At 43.2% G+C, this 17,251-nt stretch overlaps 1 protein-coding gene across 1 annotated transcript in view; it reads right to left on the bottom strand.

Moving 5' to 3' along the window:
- Positions 1–17,251, bottom strand: part of pcca (propionyl-CoA carboxylase subunit alpha) — a 165,589-nt gene that overhangs the window by 98,024 nt on the left and 50,314 nt on the right. Inside the window, exons 5-7 of the mRNA XM_034184973.1 lie at positions 10,531–10,644; positions 8,618–8,671; positions 8,385–8,516 (exon numbers count right to left, since the gene is read on the bottom strand). Coding sequence (XP_034040864.1) covers positions 8,385–8,516; positions 8,618–8,671; positions 10,531–10,644 — 300 coding nt within the window. The remainder of the gene's footprint in view (positions 1–8,384; positions 8,517–8,617; positions 8,672–10,530; positions 10,645–17,251) is intronic.

The following is a 17,251-nucleotide window of genomic DNA, read 5'->3' as shown; positions in this document are numbered from 1 at the left end:
GTCGCACACATCAAGAGAGATTAATTATAATAACAAAGGTGGGTTTGTTAGGTAGGGTGAGTGTGGCATGTGGGGTCGGCCCCGGATGGCCAGGGATGTCTGGGGCGATGGGGTGGGGGGTGGTCCCTCTGTCCGGTTCTGCCGTGGTCTTGGGGCCCTACCCTGGGGCGGCGGGGGGCGGGGGGGCATGATCTCCCTGGGATGGGGTGTTGTCCTGCTCTCGCTTGGGTGGTCTCCTGGTGTTTGGGGTGGGGCCCGGTGGGGGGGTGGATGAGGGGCTGGGGTGGGGTCTTGGGGGGGGTTCTGCTGGCTGTGTTGGGGGAGTCTTGGGTGATGGGAGGTCTCATGTACTTCCTGGCTCTGGGGTTTTGGTCTCGCCCCTTGTCTGGGGGGCTGGATCCTGCCCTTGTTGGGACTGGTGGACCCTGCCCGGGTTTTGGGTTCGGTCATGCTGGCTCCTTGGCCCCTCATCCCTGCTGCTGCTTGCTCCTCCCTTTGAGGGCCGTGGCCCACCTGATGTGGTTCTGGGGTGCCCCCTTTTGTGGGCCTACACCGTCGCCCTGTATGCTCCACCTGGTGTGTGGGGTTGCTTCCTGTGCCTCTGTGAGGGGGGAGCGGTGTGGGGGTGCATTTTGGCCTGTCTGGGCCATTGCCCTGGTGGTTCGTTGGGCTCCCCCGGTGGCTCTGGTGGGTGCCCTTCCTGTCCTCTGTGTTCTTCTACTGTCCCTTTTCTCCTTTCATCTCCTGGGGCCCTGCATCCTAGACCCATTTCCGTCTGTTACATGCAGTTGGCCATATGGCTCCTGGCATGCCGGAGTGGTCCACGTCATATGGTAAGGTTCTGTACTTTTGTCTCGGTCCAACACACCAGCCAGTTCATTTGAAGCCTCAAGTTCAAGACATTCAAAATTAATGCCAACCTGAACATAAAATGGCCTTAAAATCATCCTTGAAAAGCTCGTTTTGAATAAATTTACACTCTGTGTTCCATCACATTATGTCAGGCTCATTAAGTGTGTCAACGCTGAGCATCTCAGCAAGAAACAAAAGTCTTTTGTTGGTTTCACTCATATTTACACAGCGACACATTATTATATATATATAAAAAACACAAATATATAAAAATTGCCATTTATTTTGATGTTTTTAAAATTTAAACAATTAATTTATTAATACATTTTTCAATTTCACAAGAACTAAATAAAATCCTACTTCATGTATCATGTCATTTTCAAAACTTTTAAAACACTGATTTAAGATATTGTAAAACCAATAAAAGCCAGATTTTTAGATTAAGACTTTCAATGCCTTTTAAGGCTTTTTTTTTAGGATCTGCAGGAACACTGAACGTTGGAGAAGCAACAGGGCAGCACAGTCTTGTTTGAACCCTGCCTGATATCACGGGATTTGATCACTTATGGGGACAGCCGTTGCTGTTGTGCAATATACACACACAGCGTAACTTCACACGGGAAAATGGTGGTCAGTTTTGTTATCGGCTGCAATCACTGAAGCAGTTGTGAAAAGTACAGGTTTTTTTTTTTTATTCTCAGTGGAGAAAGGAAGACGAGGCTAAAAGGAGACGTTGTGTCCTATTAGCCTACACAGCTAACCAGAGTAGCTCTGTTCTCTTGCCTGCAAAACTGCCTCATGTTTGAGCTCCGGGTCAGAAACAAACCAAAACACTTGTCCACTCTCCACCACGTCCTCACTCTTTCTTTGCATTTTCACTTTGCGTGTAGTTTGCCCAAAAACTCAGAGACAGTGGCGTGTTTCTGATGGGGACAGACAACAGCTGTCCCCAGAAGTAGGATTATTGCATTATACTTTAACCCTTTAGCGGCCGCCCTCAGACGAGACTGTGCTGCCCACAGGCTTGGGGAGTAACGGAATACATGTAACGGTGTTACGTAATTAGGATACAAAAAAAAAGGTAACTGTATTCCGCTACAGTTACAGAAAAAAAGACATTCAGATTACAGGTAAATTTAGTAAAAATGGGGATTACTTCGCAGGATTACAATTTTAATGCATTTTATGATATTATCCAGGGTTCTAGCTAGCGCAGACTTGTGTTACGGCCCATTACGCTATCATTTTGGACTGTTACGATTTTCAATACAGCGTCTGTAATCAACCGTTTCTGCAGCGCGACTCCAGTTTGAAGCGTGAATTGAAGCAATGCTTCGATTCAATGGCTCGTGGCTCTTTGATTCGCTGCTCTTCAGGAGCGGTAAGTCCGCTTCTTCACCCCTCTGAAAGCCATTAAAATACCATGAGTCACTTTTGTGTGGATTAAAGTCACTAATTGGGACTCTGGTCTTGTTGCAGTCAAGAAACAAAAATCATCCTCCATTTTGTCACAGCTTCAAATCTTGCGCGCTTGGAATTAATAACTTCAAAACAAATCGCCGCTTTAAATAAAATTACACCTTTTACAAACGTTGCAATACAGACAAACTACAGTCGACTAAAACGTTTTTCCTCCCAAAACGAGACGTCCTGCATTCTTTATAAACCTGACCTGCAGCACATTTGCAAGAGCTGAACTCATAGGTATGGAAAGACATTCATGCCAATAATAATGTTTGAAAGGAAATGCTTTTGACAAAAACTAACAGATTTTATTTCTGTTTATGTCCAGAGATCAAGGATCCACCATGTAGAGTTTATTATGTCCAGAGTTTAAGGATCCAGTGACCAATTTCATATTTATTTACTTTAAGACTCAATAAAATGTTGTTCAATTTCAATTTAATGTTTGCTCACAGGCGGTCGTTTTGACCGTTGGGGTTTTTCCATAATTATTGTATGGCCTTGCCTTACAATATAAAGCGCCTTGGGGCTATATAAATAAAATTGATTTGATTTGATTTATAAAGCGCCAAATTACAACAAAAGCCATCTCAAGGTGCCTCACACAGAACAGTTCAACATAAAAAATAAAAAAAAATAAAATACCTCATTAAAAACAGAAGGAATAAAACATAACAAAATAAAAACTACTCATAACAAAGAGAATAAAAATATGTTTCAAGTCTTGACTTAAAAATGTCCACGGACTCCGACTGCCTCACTGAGGGTCATGTACTGGCTAACCCAGAATGAGATTGTCCACTCAACAAACTTCTCCAGCCTTCTGGACATGATGAAGGGACTTGGGCTGTCGTACCTGGCTTTTCCCCTTTGGGTTCCCCTAGAATGGCCAATTATTTTTAGCTTGAATTCTCAAAAGCTGCCCCCCCCCCGCACACCCCCCCCCCCCCCCGCACCCCCCTCGGTCGTGTCGCTCCCTCGACATTACCACTATGCTAAAATTTTATCCTAGCTAGAACCCTGTTATCTGTATATATTTTTTTTCTTTGAAATGAAAACGTCCCTTCATGGACAGCGACATGACGTCTCCTAACCGGGCAAAATATTGATGAAGTACCCGGATGTTAATGCATTTTCAATGGAGATCCGCGACTGGACGCACTCAGAAAAATGCTCACAAAATACGTGTTAAAAATGCCATTTTGACCTGGATACTGAGCCAGTAAAATTAAATGACATTAAATTATGTCAGGAAAGTATTAAACTTACTCTGACACACACACACATTCCCAAATATTAGTGTTGAAAGTTACACGGATCTGCGCTGTTCAAGCTGCTGAGGCGTCCTGCAGCTGCTGTTCAGCGCAGCTCCTAAAACCATTACAATACATTTATATATATATTATATTTTTACACAATTATCCTTTAGTGACCAAGTTTCATTCATGAAGTCAGTGGTGTGTGTGCACACATCTCTGTGTGCGGGTGTGACTGTGAGCGGCACAGCGCGGGTCATTATAATCTCATTATTTTAAGGTGCAAATTAAAAACAATCCCCAGTCTTGTCGAACAATTTTAATCACTAACGACAAGTATTTTAACTAGACATTGGTGCAGCAGTGGAAAATATCAACTAGTCATAAGTGACGAGTTAATGGTCCGTGTCATCGGGCGACACAGGTACGGCAGGAGACATACAGCTGTTTATCATCCAAATATCACGGACAAAGTGACAAGAAGAACCAAAACCACTTACTTATGGAAGGAAATATTGTCTCCCTTGTTCCTCCGTTTGTGGCTTTGCCAACATGCGCAGCTTTCCGGCATATTCCACCTGTTTCTTGAACTTCTATTCACGCAAATCACTAACTTGCCCGGAATTAAAATGGTGACCACGCCTCCTTACTGACAGGATTTACTTAATGGTTTTCATGATGCTGTTGCTCTTATTTTGAAAGTTCATTAAGTGGACTGATATGTTAAACATGGTGCTGTTGGGAAGGTGTCGTGACACGGACCCACAACAGGGGGCGTTAATGAACGGACAATGGATAAGCCAAAAAGTAACAATTTAATGTTGTGAGTCGCACAACGAAGTACAGACAATAACAATATTGTGGAATGTCAATTATACACAAGGTGACGTGTGGGCAGGCTCGAAGATAGAAGACGTCTGGCGAGAGAAGAGCCTGATCCCACACAGCTTCCACCACCAACGGATCTGAAGAACACCGGAGCCGCCAAGCCCTGCGCCCCAGGTGGCCGCTGTCTTCAGCAGTCAGACCCGGTACTGCTGGCAGAGAACAGAAACAGTATTGATGAGTGTGAGTTCGCACACTCAGTAATCCCACAGTCTGTGTTCTTTTGGGAGGGAGCACCTCCACCTCCAATCACACACTCGTGCAGCTCCTGTCTAATCACTTATCTGGTTGGGGTGTGAAGCGAAGCCATCGCTGATCACACCAAATGCCAATCCCACAGATAAGGAAAACACCACAGGAAAACGGCTGCAAAAGAAGTTCAGATTATTACTCAATGTTTTAAGTCAGCAGAGAAAATTACCTGAATGGTAGCTGATTTCTCGGCGGGGAGGTGGAGTTGCAGTCCGGCTTTTATGGAAGTTGACGTAGATGAGTGACAGCTGGTGTTGATGTCGTGACAGCTGTCACTCCACTGGTTTCGGTGCCCTCTCGTGCTTGAAGCCCGCACTCCAAGCAGGTCGCCATCTGGTGGTGGGCCAGCAGTACCTCCTCTTCAGCGGCCCACACAACAGGTGCGAATTTACTGAACAAGTGGTAGACTTTTTTTTGTTTTGTATATTGTTCTGCCACTTTTAATTACAAATTCATCCGCACACGCCTGAGTTTTCATTATCCTTCATTTGTTTGGCATTTTTTGTTGAAAATTTAGCAGGTGAACACTGGGTGTGTTTAAAACAATATTGTGGTGCTCTTAATTCATAATGTGAAGTAAAACAGAGTATGTCATGGAAAAGAAACAGTTTGATTTTTGCTTAATAAACTGTACTATGTGGTCAAGACTATTTCTATTTAGTTTCTTTTGTCTGTATTAGCATATTTGATATTGGAGTAATCCTGAAGTAATTGAAAGTAATCAAATTACATTACTTTAATATTATGGTACTTGGATTACGTTACCGATTACATTTTTCAACAGGTAACTAGTAACTGTATCAGAATACATTTTTAAAGGAACCCTCCCAACCCTGGCTACAGTTTTCAACCTCAAAAAGTCCAGATTTTTACTCAAATTTAAGATTTCAAAATTCCACAAGGAAGAACTGTGAACATTGTTTAGATGAAGCAAAAAACAAACAACAAAAACTCCATCAGAAATAAAGGAGACTCATTTTCAATGAACTGTGAACAGATGACGGATGTTTTGCTATAACGTGACCTCATCAGACCGTCGGCCTGCTGGAGCTAAAAAAAACCACCACCTACCCAGAGACTGATCCCCAGAGAGGACAACTGCTGAACCCACCAGACAGCAACACAGATGCACAGAGAGCCAGTGCCCAGGGCTGGCTTATCTCTCCATCTCTAACCCCAGGCGGCTCTGTGGCGCCGTGGAGGCCCCGGCACAGACTCCCAGACGTCATCTGACTGGTAATACTCAATCATTATGTTTGTATGTCTATTCATTCTGCCTGTTTGAGTCTGTCAGTCATGTTTAAAAAAGTGTAAAGACAAACCCTGAGGTTTAGAAAGATTCACACACACAACCTCTGACAGATTCGCTTAATTCAAAAAGACAAGTTGTTTGTATGCTATGAAGCAGAGGAGCGAAAGAACTCATGAGATGATTTACACGTTGCCCACGTTAAAACTCTGGACCCCACACATGGAAGGATCCTGACACTTAACAACTACTGAACACAAAAACCAAGTCAGGACACCTGGACAAGAACAACATGCCAAAGAGATCAGTGTGAGAAAAGACTGAAAGCGCTGAAGACATTTTTACTGCATGAGCTCTCTGTGTTCACACAGAAAGCTGGATTCTGTTGTGTCACGTACCACCTTCCTGTTCACAGGTAGCACATGCAGAGTAATACAGAGTAATGGGCCTTTCAGATTGAACGCGTCAGTGTGACACGTCAAAGCTTCCCAACGTGTCGTTCAAAGCTGCAGAAGAGACCTTCATCTGGTCCCGAGAATCCAGCAGAACATCACCTGCTTCTAAATAAAAGGCTCTTTCAACAGCAACTATTTTATTATTTTTAAAAAAGCTGTTTCATTTTATATTTTAACAATAAATGAACGGATCATTAAAGATGTCCACAAAATCAAAGTCCAAAGACATTTGCACAGGTAGAAGCTCTCCACTTATTGTGCTCAAATTCATATTTTAGAAATGACTCTGTCCTGATAACAACATTAAAGGCAATTAAATATTTTGACGTAATTACAAGTTGAAATGACCATTAAAAAAAATTCATCATGAGGTTTATGTCACAGAAATCCTACTTTACAATCACACTGCAGTCACTGTTAAATGATTTCCTGTTGCATTTATAATAAACATTTGCATTTATTTAGTGTTTGTTTTTCTGGTTGAAATGAGATATAAATAATCTACCAGACTTTAAAAAATGTACAAATTTCCATGTTATTGTATTTGTCTAAAAATAAATCTCAGAGGTTCCTTATGTTAAACAAGAAATTAATGTGAAATAACAGGTGGTTTTAATTTACAGATGAAGAAAGGTTTCTAAAGAACCAAACTGGGGGGTTCCCATGATGCACTGTTTCTTTCTCTTTTTGCTCTGTATGCACCACTCTGCATTTAATCATTAGTGATCGATCTCTGCTCCCCTCCACAGCATGTCTTTTTCCTGGTTCTCTCCCTCAGCCCCAACCAGTCCCAGCAGAAGACTGCCCCTCCCTGAGCCTGGTTCTGCTGGAGGTTTCTTCCTGTTAAAAGGGAGTTTTTCCTTCCCACTGTAGCCAAGTGCTTGCTCACAAGGGGTCATTTTGACCGTTGGGGTTTTACATAATTATTGTATGGCCTTGCCTTACAATATAAAGCGCCTTGGGGCAACTGTTTGTTGTGATTTGGCGCTATATAAAAAAATTGATTGATTGATTGATTGATTTATTGATTTATTTAGCTATTTTAATTACAAATGTTCTAAACTTTTTTTTAACAGTAATCAGAAATTTTGGCCTAACAAACAACAACAACAAAAAAAAACATTTCCAAGGATTTTTCTTCAGAAAACTGCTCTATAAATGAGCAGTCCTGTGACACATTTCTGTTTCGTACAGATCAGTGGTTTCTGCACCGATCCGTTTCGTACAGATCAGTGGTTTCTGCACCGATCCGTTTCGTACAGATCAGTGGTTTCTGCACAGATCCGTTTCGTACAGATCAGTGGTTTCTGTCACTCGTCTTCCGTGTTTTGGCCCGACGCATCGTTCCTATTGGACAGCGCGAAGCTACGTCACAGCTCAGAGTGTCAAAAGCTGGATTTGGTGGAACTTTGACCGCATCAGTCTGCTGACAAGCAGCAATGCGTGCTCCAGTCAGAAGCATCGCTTTAGCTCGGCTTTTGACGCAACGCTTCTGACGCCTCTAAAAAGCAACATGTCTCATTGAAAATAATGCTTTTTAGACCGATTCCTGATGCCTGTGACGCTTCCGATGCTTTCAGTGTGAAAGGCCCTTAACCAGATAACCAACACACAGTATGAGGACATTGTTGGTTCCTGATGTTTCCTTGTTGAGGTGAGTTTTCTGACAAAGGAACCACTGTGTTGTATTGAAAAGATTTGATCAGTCCTTTAAAATATGCAGATTAAACTTGGTATTTTTAAATTATGATTTTTCTATCGTCATCACAGTGGATCTAAGGTTTGGACCGGGGTCAGTGAAATCAGGACCTGTGAAGACACTGGAGTCACACTTGCATAAAGAATTATTCAGAAGATGAAGTATGAAAAATGAATAGCCGTCTGGAGACCATCAACAATAACTGCTGTCTCTGGTGTGTTTCACTCATTAATATGTCACCAATATATGTTGCTTTGTACGAGTGGTTATACCTCGACCACGCCATCAAAGCCTGGTATAGTGTTGACCTTGGCGGCCTTGGCAATCAGCTTGCTCTCAATTTTGTCTCCCATTGCCTGTATAGCATGAGTATCTGGTCCAATAAAAGTCACACCTTCTGCTGCCTAGAAACAAACCGAACGTTACGTACAAATATATTTACTGTACCAGACTGACACAACTACAGTGTTATGACTGTTTCATGGGCAGCAGACCGTTTACTTACCAGTTTCTTTGCAAAGTCTTTGTTTTCAGACAGGAATCCGTAGCCGGGATGAACCTTTACAAAAAGCAGGAAGCATACAACAAGTAAAATAACAAATGATGAACATCATTTTCTCAGTAAATATATTTCTAAACGGTGCCATTAACATGAAATTTCCACCAGATGCTGGTAACAATCCAAGTAATCCACACATACAAAGAAATCAAACCCCTCACTCACTCACCTTCAACTGCTTATCCAGGATCGGGTCATGAGGCAACAGCTCCAGCAGGGGACCCCAGACTTCCCTTTCCCAGGCCACACTGACCACCTCTGACTGGGGGATCCCGAGGCGTTCCCAGGCCAGTGTGGAGATATAATCTCTCCACCTAGTCCTGGGTCTTCCCCAGGGTCTCCTCCCAGATGGACATGCCTGGAACACCTCCATTTTTCCACACAAACAGTCTTCAAATCTTGAAGGTTCCGTGAACCTCTTCTATGAACTCTGACCTTTAGTTCCTTCCATAGAGTTTCTGTTGGATTCCAGCCAGTTGACTGGCTGCACCATTCTAGCAGCTTTATTTTCATTCTCTGAAACCAGCTGAGAGCTTCCTTGTCTGTGTGTTTGGGATCATTGCCTCACTGAAATGTCCACCCTTGTTTCATCTTCATCATCCTGGTAGATTTTTAATCAAGAATGTCCTGGTACATTTTTCCATTCATCCTTCCTTCAGTTATATGAAGTTTGTCAGTGAAGAACAGCCCCACACCATGATGTTCCACCTACAGACTTCACTGTTGGTCTGGTGTTTCTGGGCTGATATGCAGTGTCATATGTGGTGTGTATTCTGAGATCCAAAGAGTTCAGTTCTGGTCTCACCTGTCTCGATTACATTCTCTCATTAGCTCACAGGTTTGTCTAAAGGTTGTGCAGCAAACTTTAAACAAGCTTCAGCATGTTTTTTTCTTCATCAGTGGAGTGTTTGAAACAATTGTACTTGCTAATTCCAGGTCTTTCTGAAGCTCTCCACAAATGCTCCTTGGTTCTTGGACGACTCTTCTGTTAGTTCTTTTCACTCCTCACCTGGTCGTGGCCGGTTTATGGTGAAATGATGTTCTTTCCACTTTCAGACTGTGGCCCCACAGTGCTCATTGGAACATTCAGAAGTTTAGAAATCCTTCTGTAACCAAAACCATCAGTATGTGTTGCAACAATAAGGTTGTGAAGATCTCAAGAGAGCTCTTTTTTACCCATCCTGAGATGTTTCTTAGGTGACACCTTGTAATGAGACACCTTTTTTATAGGTCATCAGTTGTGACTAAACCAGCTGATATTAATTTGCACTGACAAGGTGTAGGACTGTTTTCTAATTACTGACAGAGTTCAGCTGGTGTCTTGGCTTTACATGACTTTTTGTACCACCCTTTCTTCAGGTGTTCAATATTTTCTCCTGTGTTATTTCAAATTATTACACATAATTTATGGACATTGATGGTCTGATTTCTTTGTCTGTGTGGATTACTTGGGTTTTACCGACATCTGGTGAAAATTTCATGTCAGCAGCACCTTTAGAAATACATTCACTGTGAAAAATGTTGACGTGTTTAAGACTTATTTTACCCTGTGTATCATTATAATCCAAGTAAACAACAGCAAATATTTGTTCCTGGCTAAACAGAAGATTTACTTTTAAAGGTGTTCAAATTAATGTGATCTTACGTGGGTATTTCATTTAGCCCTCAAATTAAGAACCTGTTGAATGTGTTTTCTGAACATATACTTTCTGCTTATTTCTGACTAGAGTTTCAAAATGCAGCATCTCCTCAAACCAGTCATGAAGCAGGCTGATAGTCTCACTGAACGTGGACCACAAAACAGCCCGGATCCAACACACATGATCACAGAATCCAGGAACAGATTTGTACATGCTTACAGCTTGCGCTCCAGTGGCTCTGATGGCATCCATTATGGCGTCCATTTTTAAATAGCTTTGACTAGTGGGGGCGGGGCCAACGCACACTGCCTCATCCGCCATCTTCACGTGCACCTGGATACACAGAAAGAGGAAAAAAAACACATTATGACTGTAATACACAGTCTCACAAAACTATTTTTTCTTTATTCAGACATGTTGAAAACAGAACAAATCAAGAATAATCAATAACATGTCAAATAATGACTTTTATATATGTAAAGTCTGAAAGGAACTGGAATGAAGTAAAAACATATTGATTCCTACACCTTCTTAATAATACTCACTCACTCACTCACTCATCTTCAACCGCTTATCCAGGATCGGGTTGCGGGGGCAACAGCTCCAGCAATGGACCCCAGACTTCCCTTTCCTGGGCCACACTGACCACCTTTGACTGTGGGATCCTGAGGTGTTCCCAGGCCAGTGTGGAGCTATAATCTCTCCACCTAGTCCTGGGTCTTCCCCGGGGTCTCCTCCCAGATGGACATGCCTGGAACACCTTCCTAGGAAGGCGCCCAGGAGGCATCCTTACCAGAAGCTCGAACCACCTCAGCTGGCTCCTTTCAATGCGAAGGAGCAGTGGTTTTACTTCGAGCTCCTCATGGATGACTGAGCTTCTCACACTATCTCTAAGGGAGACACCAGTCACCCCCCTAAGGAAGCTCATTTCAGCCGCTTGTACATGATCTAGTTCTTTCGGTCATGACCCAACCCTCATGACCATAGGTGAGAGTAGGAACAAAGACTGACCAGTAGATTGAGAGCTTCGCCTTTTGGCTCAGCTCCCTTTTCGTCACAACAGTACGGTACAGCGAATGCAACACCGCCCCTGCTGCTCCGATTCTCCGGCCAATCTCACGCTCCATTGTCCCCTCTGAGGCTGAGTAGTTGGCACACACTCTCTGGTCCGGTTTTATTTTAAATATGGGGACCATCACCCCAGTTTGCCACTCCTTAGGCACTGTCCCAGACCTCAACACAATGTTGAAGAGACATCTCATCCAAGAGAGTCCCTCCACACCCAGAGCATTCAGCATTTCTGGACGGATCTCATCAACCCCCGGGGCCTTGCCACTGTGGAGTTGTTTGACTACCTGAGTGACTTTCACCCAGTGGTGGGCACAGTACCGCTAATCCACTAACCGCTAATTGGTGAAGCAAACTTTTCTGTTAGCGGATTAGCTTTTCAGCTAACTTCAAAAACCATCAGCAGACCAATTAGCTTCTGATAGATTTAGTTCAGATAACTTTTAGGCTGCAAACGTTTTTTTTTACATAGTAACGGTGAAAAATGTTTTAAAACTCTGTTGGCTCCTATGTGCTATGTATTTTGCAGCAGTGAGTCAGCTGAGAGGAGCTGAGCTCAACGCTACCCCAGCAGAAGGGGCCTGGCCGCCAGACTGCCACAAAAATCAAAAGTCATTATCCTTAGCAGCATACAGCGGTCCAGCCGTGAGGCAGACGTCTTGAAAAGGAAAGCAGGTTTGACTTATGGTTTTGATTTATGAACTAAATTCATCCAGATAAATTTCAACTCTGTCATTTGTACAAAGTGAAAATATAACACATATCTTTTCATTTTAAAATAATGCACTAATTCTGAAATTTTGAACAAAGCAAACACAGATGCCCAAAGGGATTATGGGTAAACTAAGCCTCCACTCACACTGAACCGAAGCTCAATGTGAGTGAGGAAAATATTTTTGGCAAAAAAAAAGAAGACATATTTTACAAAAGCACATTTATTTGTAAACACCACCACACGTTACATTAGCTTGTGTTGTTTTTTTTACACAGAATGAATGAATCAACCAATGTGAGTGGAGGCCTGCCCTGCAGGATTTTAAACCATGACAGCATCATGTGTTACTAATGTAATCTTTGTGACTGTGGTCCCAGCTCTCTTCAGGTCATTGACTAGGTCGTCCTGTGTAGTTTCTGAGCTTTCTCAGAATCATCCTTACCCCACAAAGTGAGATCTTGCATGGAATCCCAGACCGAGGGAGATTGACAGTCATCTTGTGTTTCTTCCACTTTCTAACAAATAATCATAACAGTTGTTGTCTTCTACCAAGCTGCTTGCCTGTTGTCCTGTAGTCCATCCCAGCCTTGTGCAGGTCTACAGTTTTGTCCCTGGTGTCCTTAGACAGCTCTTTGGTCTTGGCTATGGTGGACAGGTTGGAGTGTGATTGATTGAGTGTGTGAACAGGTGTCTTTTATACAGGTAACAAGTTCAATAGAATAAGAGGGCTTCTTAAAGAAAAATTAACAGGTCTGTGTAAGACAGAATTCTTCCTGGTTGGTAGGTGATCAAATACTTATTTGCAGCAGTAACATACAAATAAATTTAAAAAAAATCATACATTGTGATTTCCGGACTTTTTTTTTAGATTATGTCTCTCACAGTGGACATGCACCTAAGATGAAAATTTCAGACCCCTCCATGATTTCTAAGTGGGAGAACTTGCAAAACCACAGGGTGTTCAAATACTGTGGTGTGTCCACGGTTTTTAAAGACAGCTTTAAATGCCGATTTTTATCTTCTAATGTCTACTCCACTTTTGAACTTCAGTTGTTTGTGATGGAGTTTGACTGTCCTGTACACTGTGCTGTTGTTTGCCGTCCACCAAAATTTAATAAGGATTTTATTCAGGAGTTTTCTGAGTTTCTGGCAGATTTTATCCCAAAATATGACAAATTTTTGGTCTGTGGTGATTTTAATATTCATATCTGTTGTCCTTCTAATCAGCTGGCTGATGATTTTAAAAGCCTCCTGAACTCTTTTGGTCTAACACAAGTTGTGGATGGACCAACACATAATCTTGGTCACACTTTGGACCTGGTTATTTCTTTTGGGCTCTCAGTTTCACTTAAGGACATATCAGACGCTGCTATTTCAGATCACTTTCCTGTTATTTTTGAATTTATTGCTCCTCCATCTGCTAGTAAGCCACTTGTTCCTGTCTCTCACCGCCGTTTGGTCACCTCCTCGACAGCGGGGGACTTTGCTGCTGCCTTCATGGACTCTCAGTTTTATGCCATGAATGGACTGGTTTCTCCATTACTCCCAGATAACATCCTCTCTTCTTTCCACTCTACATGCACAGTCATTCTGGACTCTGTTGCACCGATGCGCTGCAAAACCAGGAAATCAAAATCCGACCCCTGGTTAAATGCCACAACCTGTGCCCTCAGGCAACGCTGCAGACAGGCGGAGAGAAAATGGAAAAAGGACAAACTACAGATGTCTCTGGGTTTTCTGGGGGACAGTCTAACTGACTATCAGAAGGCTGTGAAGGAGGCAAAAGCACAATATCTGTCTCATATTATTTCGAGCAGTTGTCTTCATCCCAGTGTGTTATTTCAGACTATAAACTCAGTTGTAAATCCACACACCTCTGTTTTGTTAGATGCTACAACCACAACCTGTGAGGAGTTTCTTCAGTTTTTTATTGATAAGGTTTCATCAGTCAGACAGAACGCTGATCAGAGCTGTAATGTTGAGTTGTCTGCTCCTCGTGCACATTCTGCTGTGCTCGAACAGTTTGAGCCCATTTCTTTTGCATCTCTTACTGATGTTATAAAACACATAAAACCTACAAGTTGTCCTTCAGATGTTGTTCCAGCTAAGGTGCTGAAGGAGGTTTTTAATACTGTTGGGGCGGGTCTCCTAACTTTTATCAATGCTTGTCTTAGATCAGGGTCTGTTCCAGCTGCTTTTAAACATGCTGTGGTTCGACCTCTTCTTAAAAAACCTCACCTGGACTCATCAGTTTTATCCAATTTTAGACCTGTGTCTCATCTGCCATTTCTATCTAAGGTTTTAGAAAAGGTTGTCTTTTTACAGTTACAATCATTTTTAGAAGACAATCTCATCTTTGAAAAATTCCAATCTGGGTTTAGATCGCAACACAGCACTGAGTCAGCACTTTTAAAAGTTCATAATGACATCACTTTGTCGGTGGATGCAGGGAATCCTGCTGTGCTGGTTCTGTTGGACCTCACAACAGATTTTATCAGAAGTGTTGGCAGTGTTTAAACTCAAAATCAGCTTGTTAGTAGCTGAGAGTGTACTGGAGACAATACTTAAAATTATCGGTTAGCTGTAGCTTCCGATAAAGTTTTTGGTGGTTTATCGGTTTAGCGTTATAAAAGATAACTTTTCAGTTTGCTGATTAGCGGTTATCGAAGCTTACATTTTGGTTAGCTGTGCTCACCACTGCTTCCACCATGGAAATTGATGATAATCCTCCACCACCTTCCACTTCTGCCTCTACTATAGAGGGTGAGGGTGATCCGGTCTGATGCAGGAGTTCCTCAAAATCTTCCTTCCAGCTCCGGATTGCATCCTCAGTTGAGGTCAACAGAGTCCCATCCTTACTGTAGACAGCTTGGGTGGTTCCCTGATTTCCCCTCCTGAGGTGCCTCACGGTTCACCAGAAATACCTTGGTACCAACCAAAAGCCCTTCCTCATGGTTGCTCCGAACTCCTCCCACACCTGCTGCTTTGCCCCCCCTACAGCAGAGGCTGATGCCCTTCAGGCCTGTCGGTACCTTGCAACTGCCTCTGGAGTCCTCCAACATAACATACGTGGTGTGTCCATAAAGTAACGGTCCTTTTTATTTTTTTTAAAAACTATATGGATTTCATTCATATGTTTTTACGTCAGACATGCTTGAACCCTCGTGCACATGCGTGAGTTTTTCCACGCCTGTCGGTGACGTCATTCGCCTGTGAGCACGCCTTAGGAAGGAGTGGTCCCGCCCCCTCGTCGGATTTTCATTGTCTGGAAATGGCGGAATGACTCAGCCACATGGGGTGTGCAGCCAGTACATTCTGAGTGCCGGTCCCAAGCCCGGATAAATGAGGAGGGTTGCGTCAGGAAGGGCATCCGGCGTAAAACAAGCCAACCCAACTATGCAGACTCAGAATCGAATTCCCATACCGGATCGGTCGCGGCCCGGGTTAACAACGTCCGCCACCCGTGCTATTGCCCAACAGGGTGCCGGTAGAAATTGGGCTACTGCTGGGCGAAGACGACGAAGAAGAGGAGGAAAACGTTGCCACGAACAGCGGGAGAAGAAGAAAACTAGAAGGGTGGAAATGAGAGTGGGGACTTTGAATGTTGGTAGTATGACTGGTAAAGGGAGAGAGCTGGCTGATATGATGGAGAGGAGAAAGGTAGACATATTCTGTGTGCAAGAGACCAAGTGGAAGGGAAGTAAGAGCAGGAGCATCGGCGGTGGGTACAAGTTGTTGTACCATGGTGAGGACAGGAAGAGAAATGGTGTTGGGGTCATTTTAAAGGAAGAGTATGTTAAAAGTGTGTTGGAGGGTAAGCGAGTGTCTGACAGGGTGATGAGTGTGAAGTTGGAAATTGAAGAGGTGATGATGAATATCATCAGTGCATATGCCCCACAGGTAGGTTGTGACATGAAGGAGAAAGAAGATTTCTGGAGTGTGTTAGATGAGGTGGTGGAGAGTGTGCCCAAGCATGAAAGAGTGGTGATAGGAGCAGACTTCAATGGGCATGTTGGTGAAGGGAACAGAGGTGATGAGGAAGTAATGGGTAGATATGGTATCAAGGATAGGAATGGGGAAGGACAGATGGTAGTTGATTTTGCAAAAAGGATGGAAATGGCTGTGGTGAATACCTACTTTAAGAAAAGGGAGGAGCACAGGGTAACATATAAGAGTGGAGGAAGGTGCACACAGGTGGACTACATTCTTTATAGGAGATGCAAGCTAAAAGAAATCACAGATTGTAAGGTGGTAGCAGGAGAGAGTGTCACTAGACAGCATAGGATGGTTGTTTGTAGGATGACTTTAGAGGTAAAGAAGAAGAAGAGAGTGAGAGCTCAACAAAGGATCAGATGGTGGAAGCTGAAGGAGGAAGACTGTTGTCAATCAATCAATCAACTTTTTTCTTGTATAGCGCCAAATCACAACAAACAGTTGCCCCAAGGCGCTCCACATTGCAAGGCAAGGCCATACAATAATTATGAAACACAGTCTACGTCTAAAGCAACATAACCAAGGGATGGTCCAGGGTCACCCGATCCAGCCCTAACTATAAGCCTTAGCGAAAAGGAAAGTTTTAAGCCTAATCTTAAAAGTAGAGAGGGTATCTGTCTCCCTGATCTGAATTGGGAGCTGGTTCCACAGGAGAGGAGCCTGAAAGCTGAAGGCTCTGCCTCCCATTCTACTCTTACAAACCCTAGGAACTACAAGTAAGCCCGCAGTCTGAGAGCGAAGCGCTCTAATGGGGTAATATGGTACTATGAGGTCCCTAAGATAAGATGGGACCTGATTATTCAAAACCTTATAAGTAAGAAGAAGAATTTTAAATTCTATTCTAGCATTAACAGGAAGCCAATGAAGGGAGGCCAACACGGGTGAGATATGCTCTCTCCTGCTAGTCCCCGTCAGTACTCTAGCTGCAGCATTCTGAACCAACTGAAGGCTTTTTAGGGAACTTTTAGGACAACCTGATAATAATGAATTACAATACAATGTTGTGTGAAATTTAGCGAGCAGGTGAGAGAAGCACTAGTTAGAGGGGAAGCAGTTTTGGACAACGGGAAAAGTACTGCAGATGTGGTGAGGGAGACAGCTAGGGCAGTACTGGGTATGACATCTGGACAGTGGAAGGAAGACAAGGAGACTTAGTGGTGGAAT

This window comes from Thalassophryne amazonica, chromosome 13, assembly GCF_902500255.1.
Source record: "Thalassophryne amazonica chromosome 13, fThaAma1.1, whole genome shotgun sequence".
Lineage (NCBI taxonomy): Eukaryota > Metazoa > Chordata > Actinopteri > Batrachoidiformes > Batrachoididae > Thalassophryne > Thalassophryne amazonica.
Note: the sequence above shows the minus strand (reverse complement) of the source record. Positions and strands in the feature narration are given on the sequence as shown.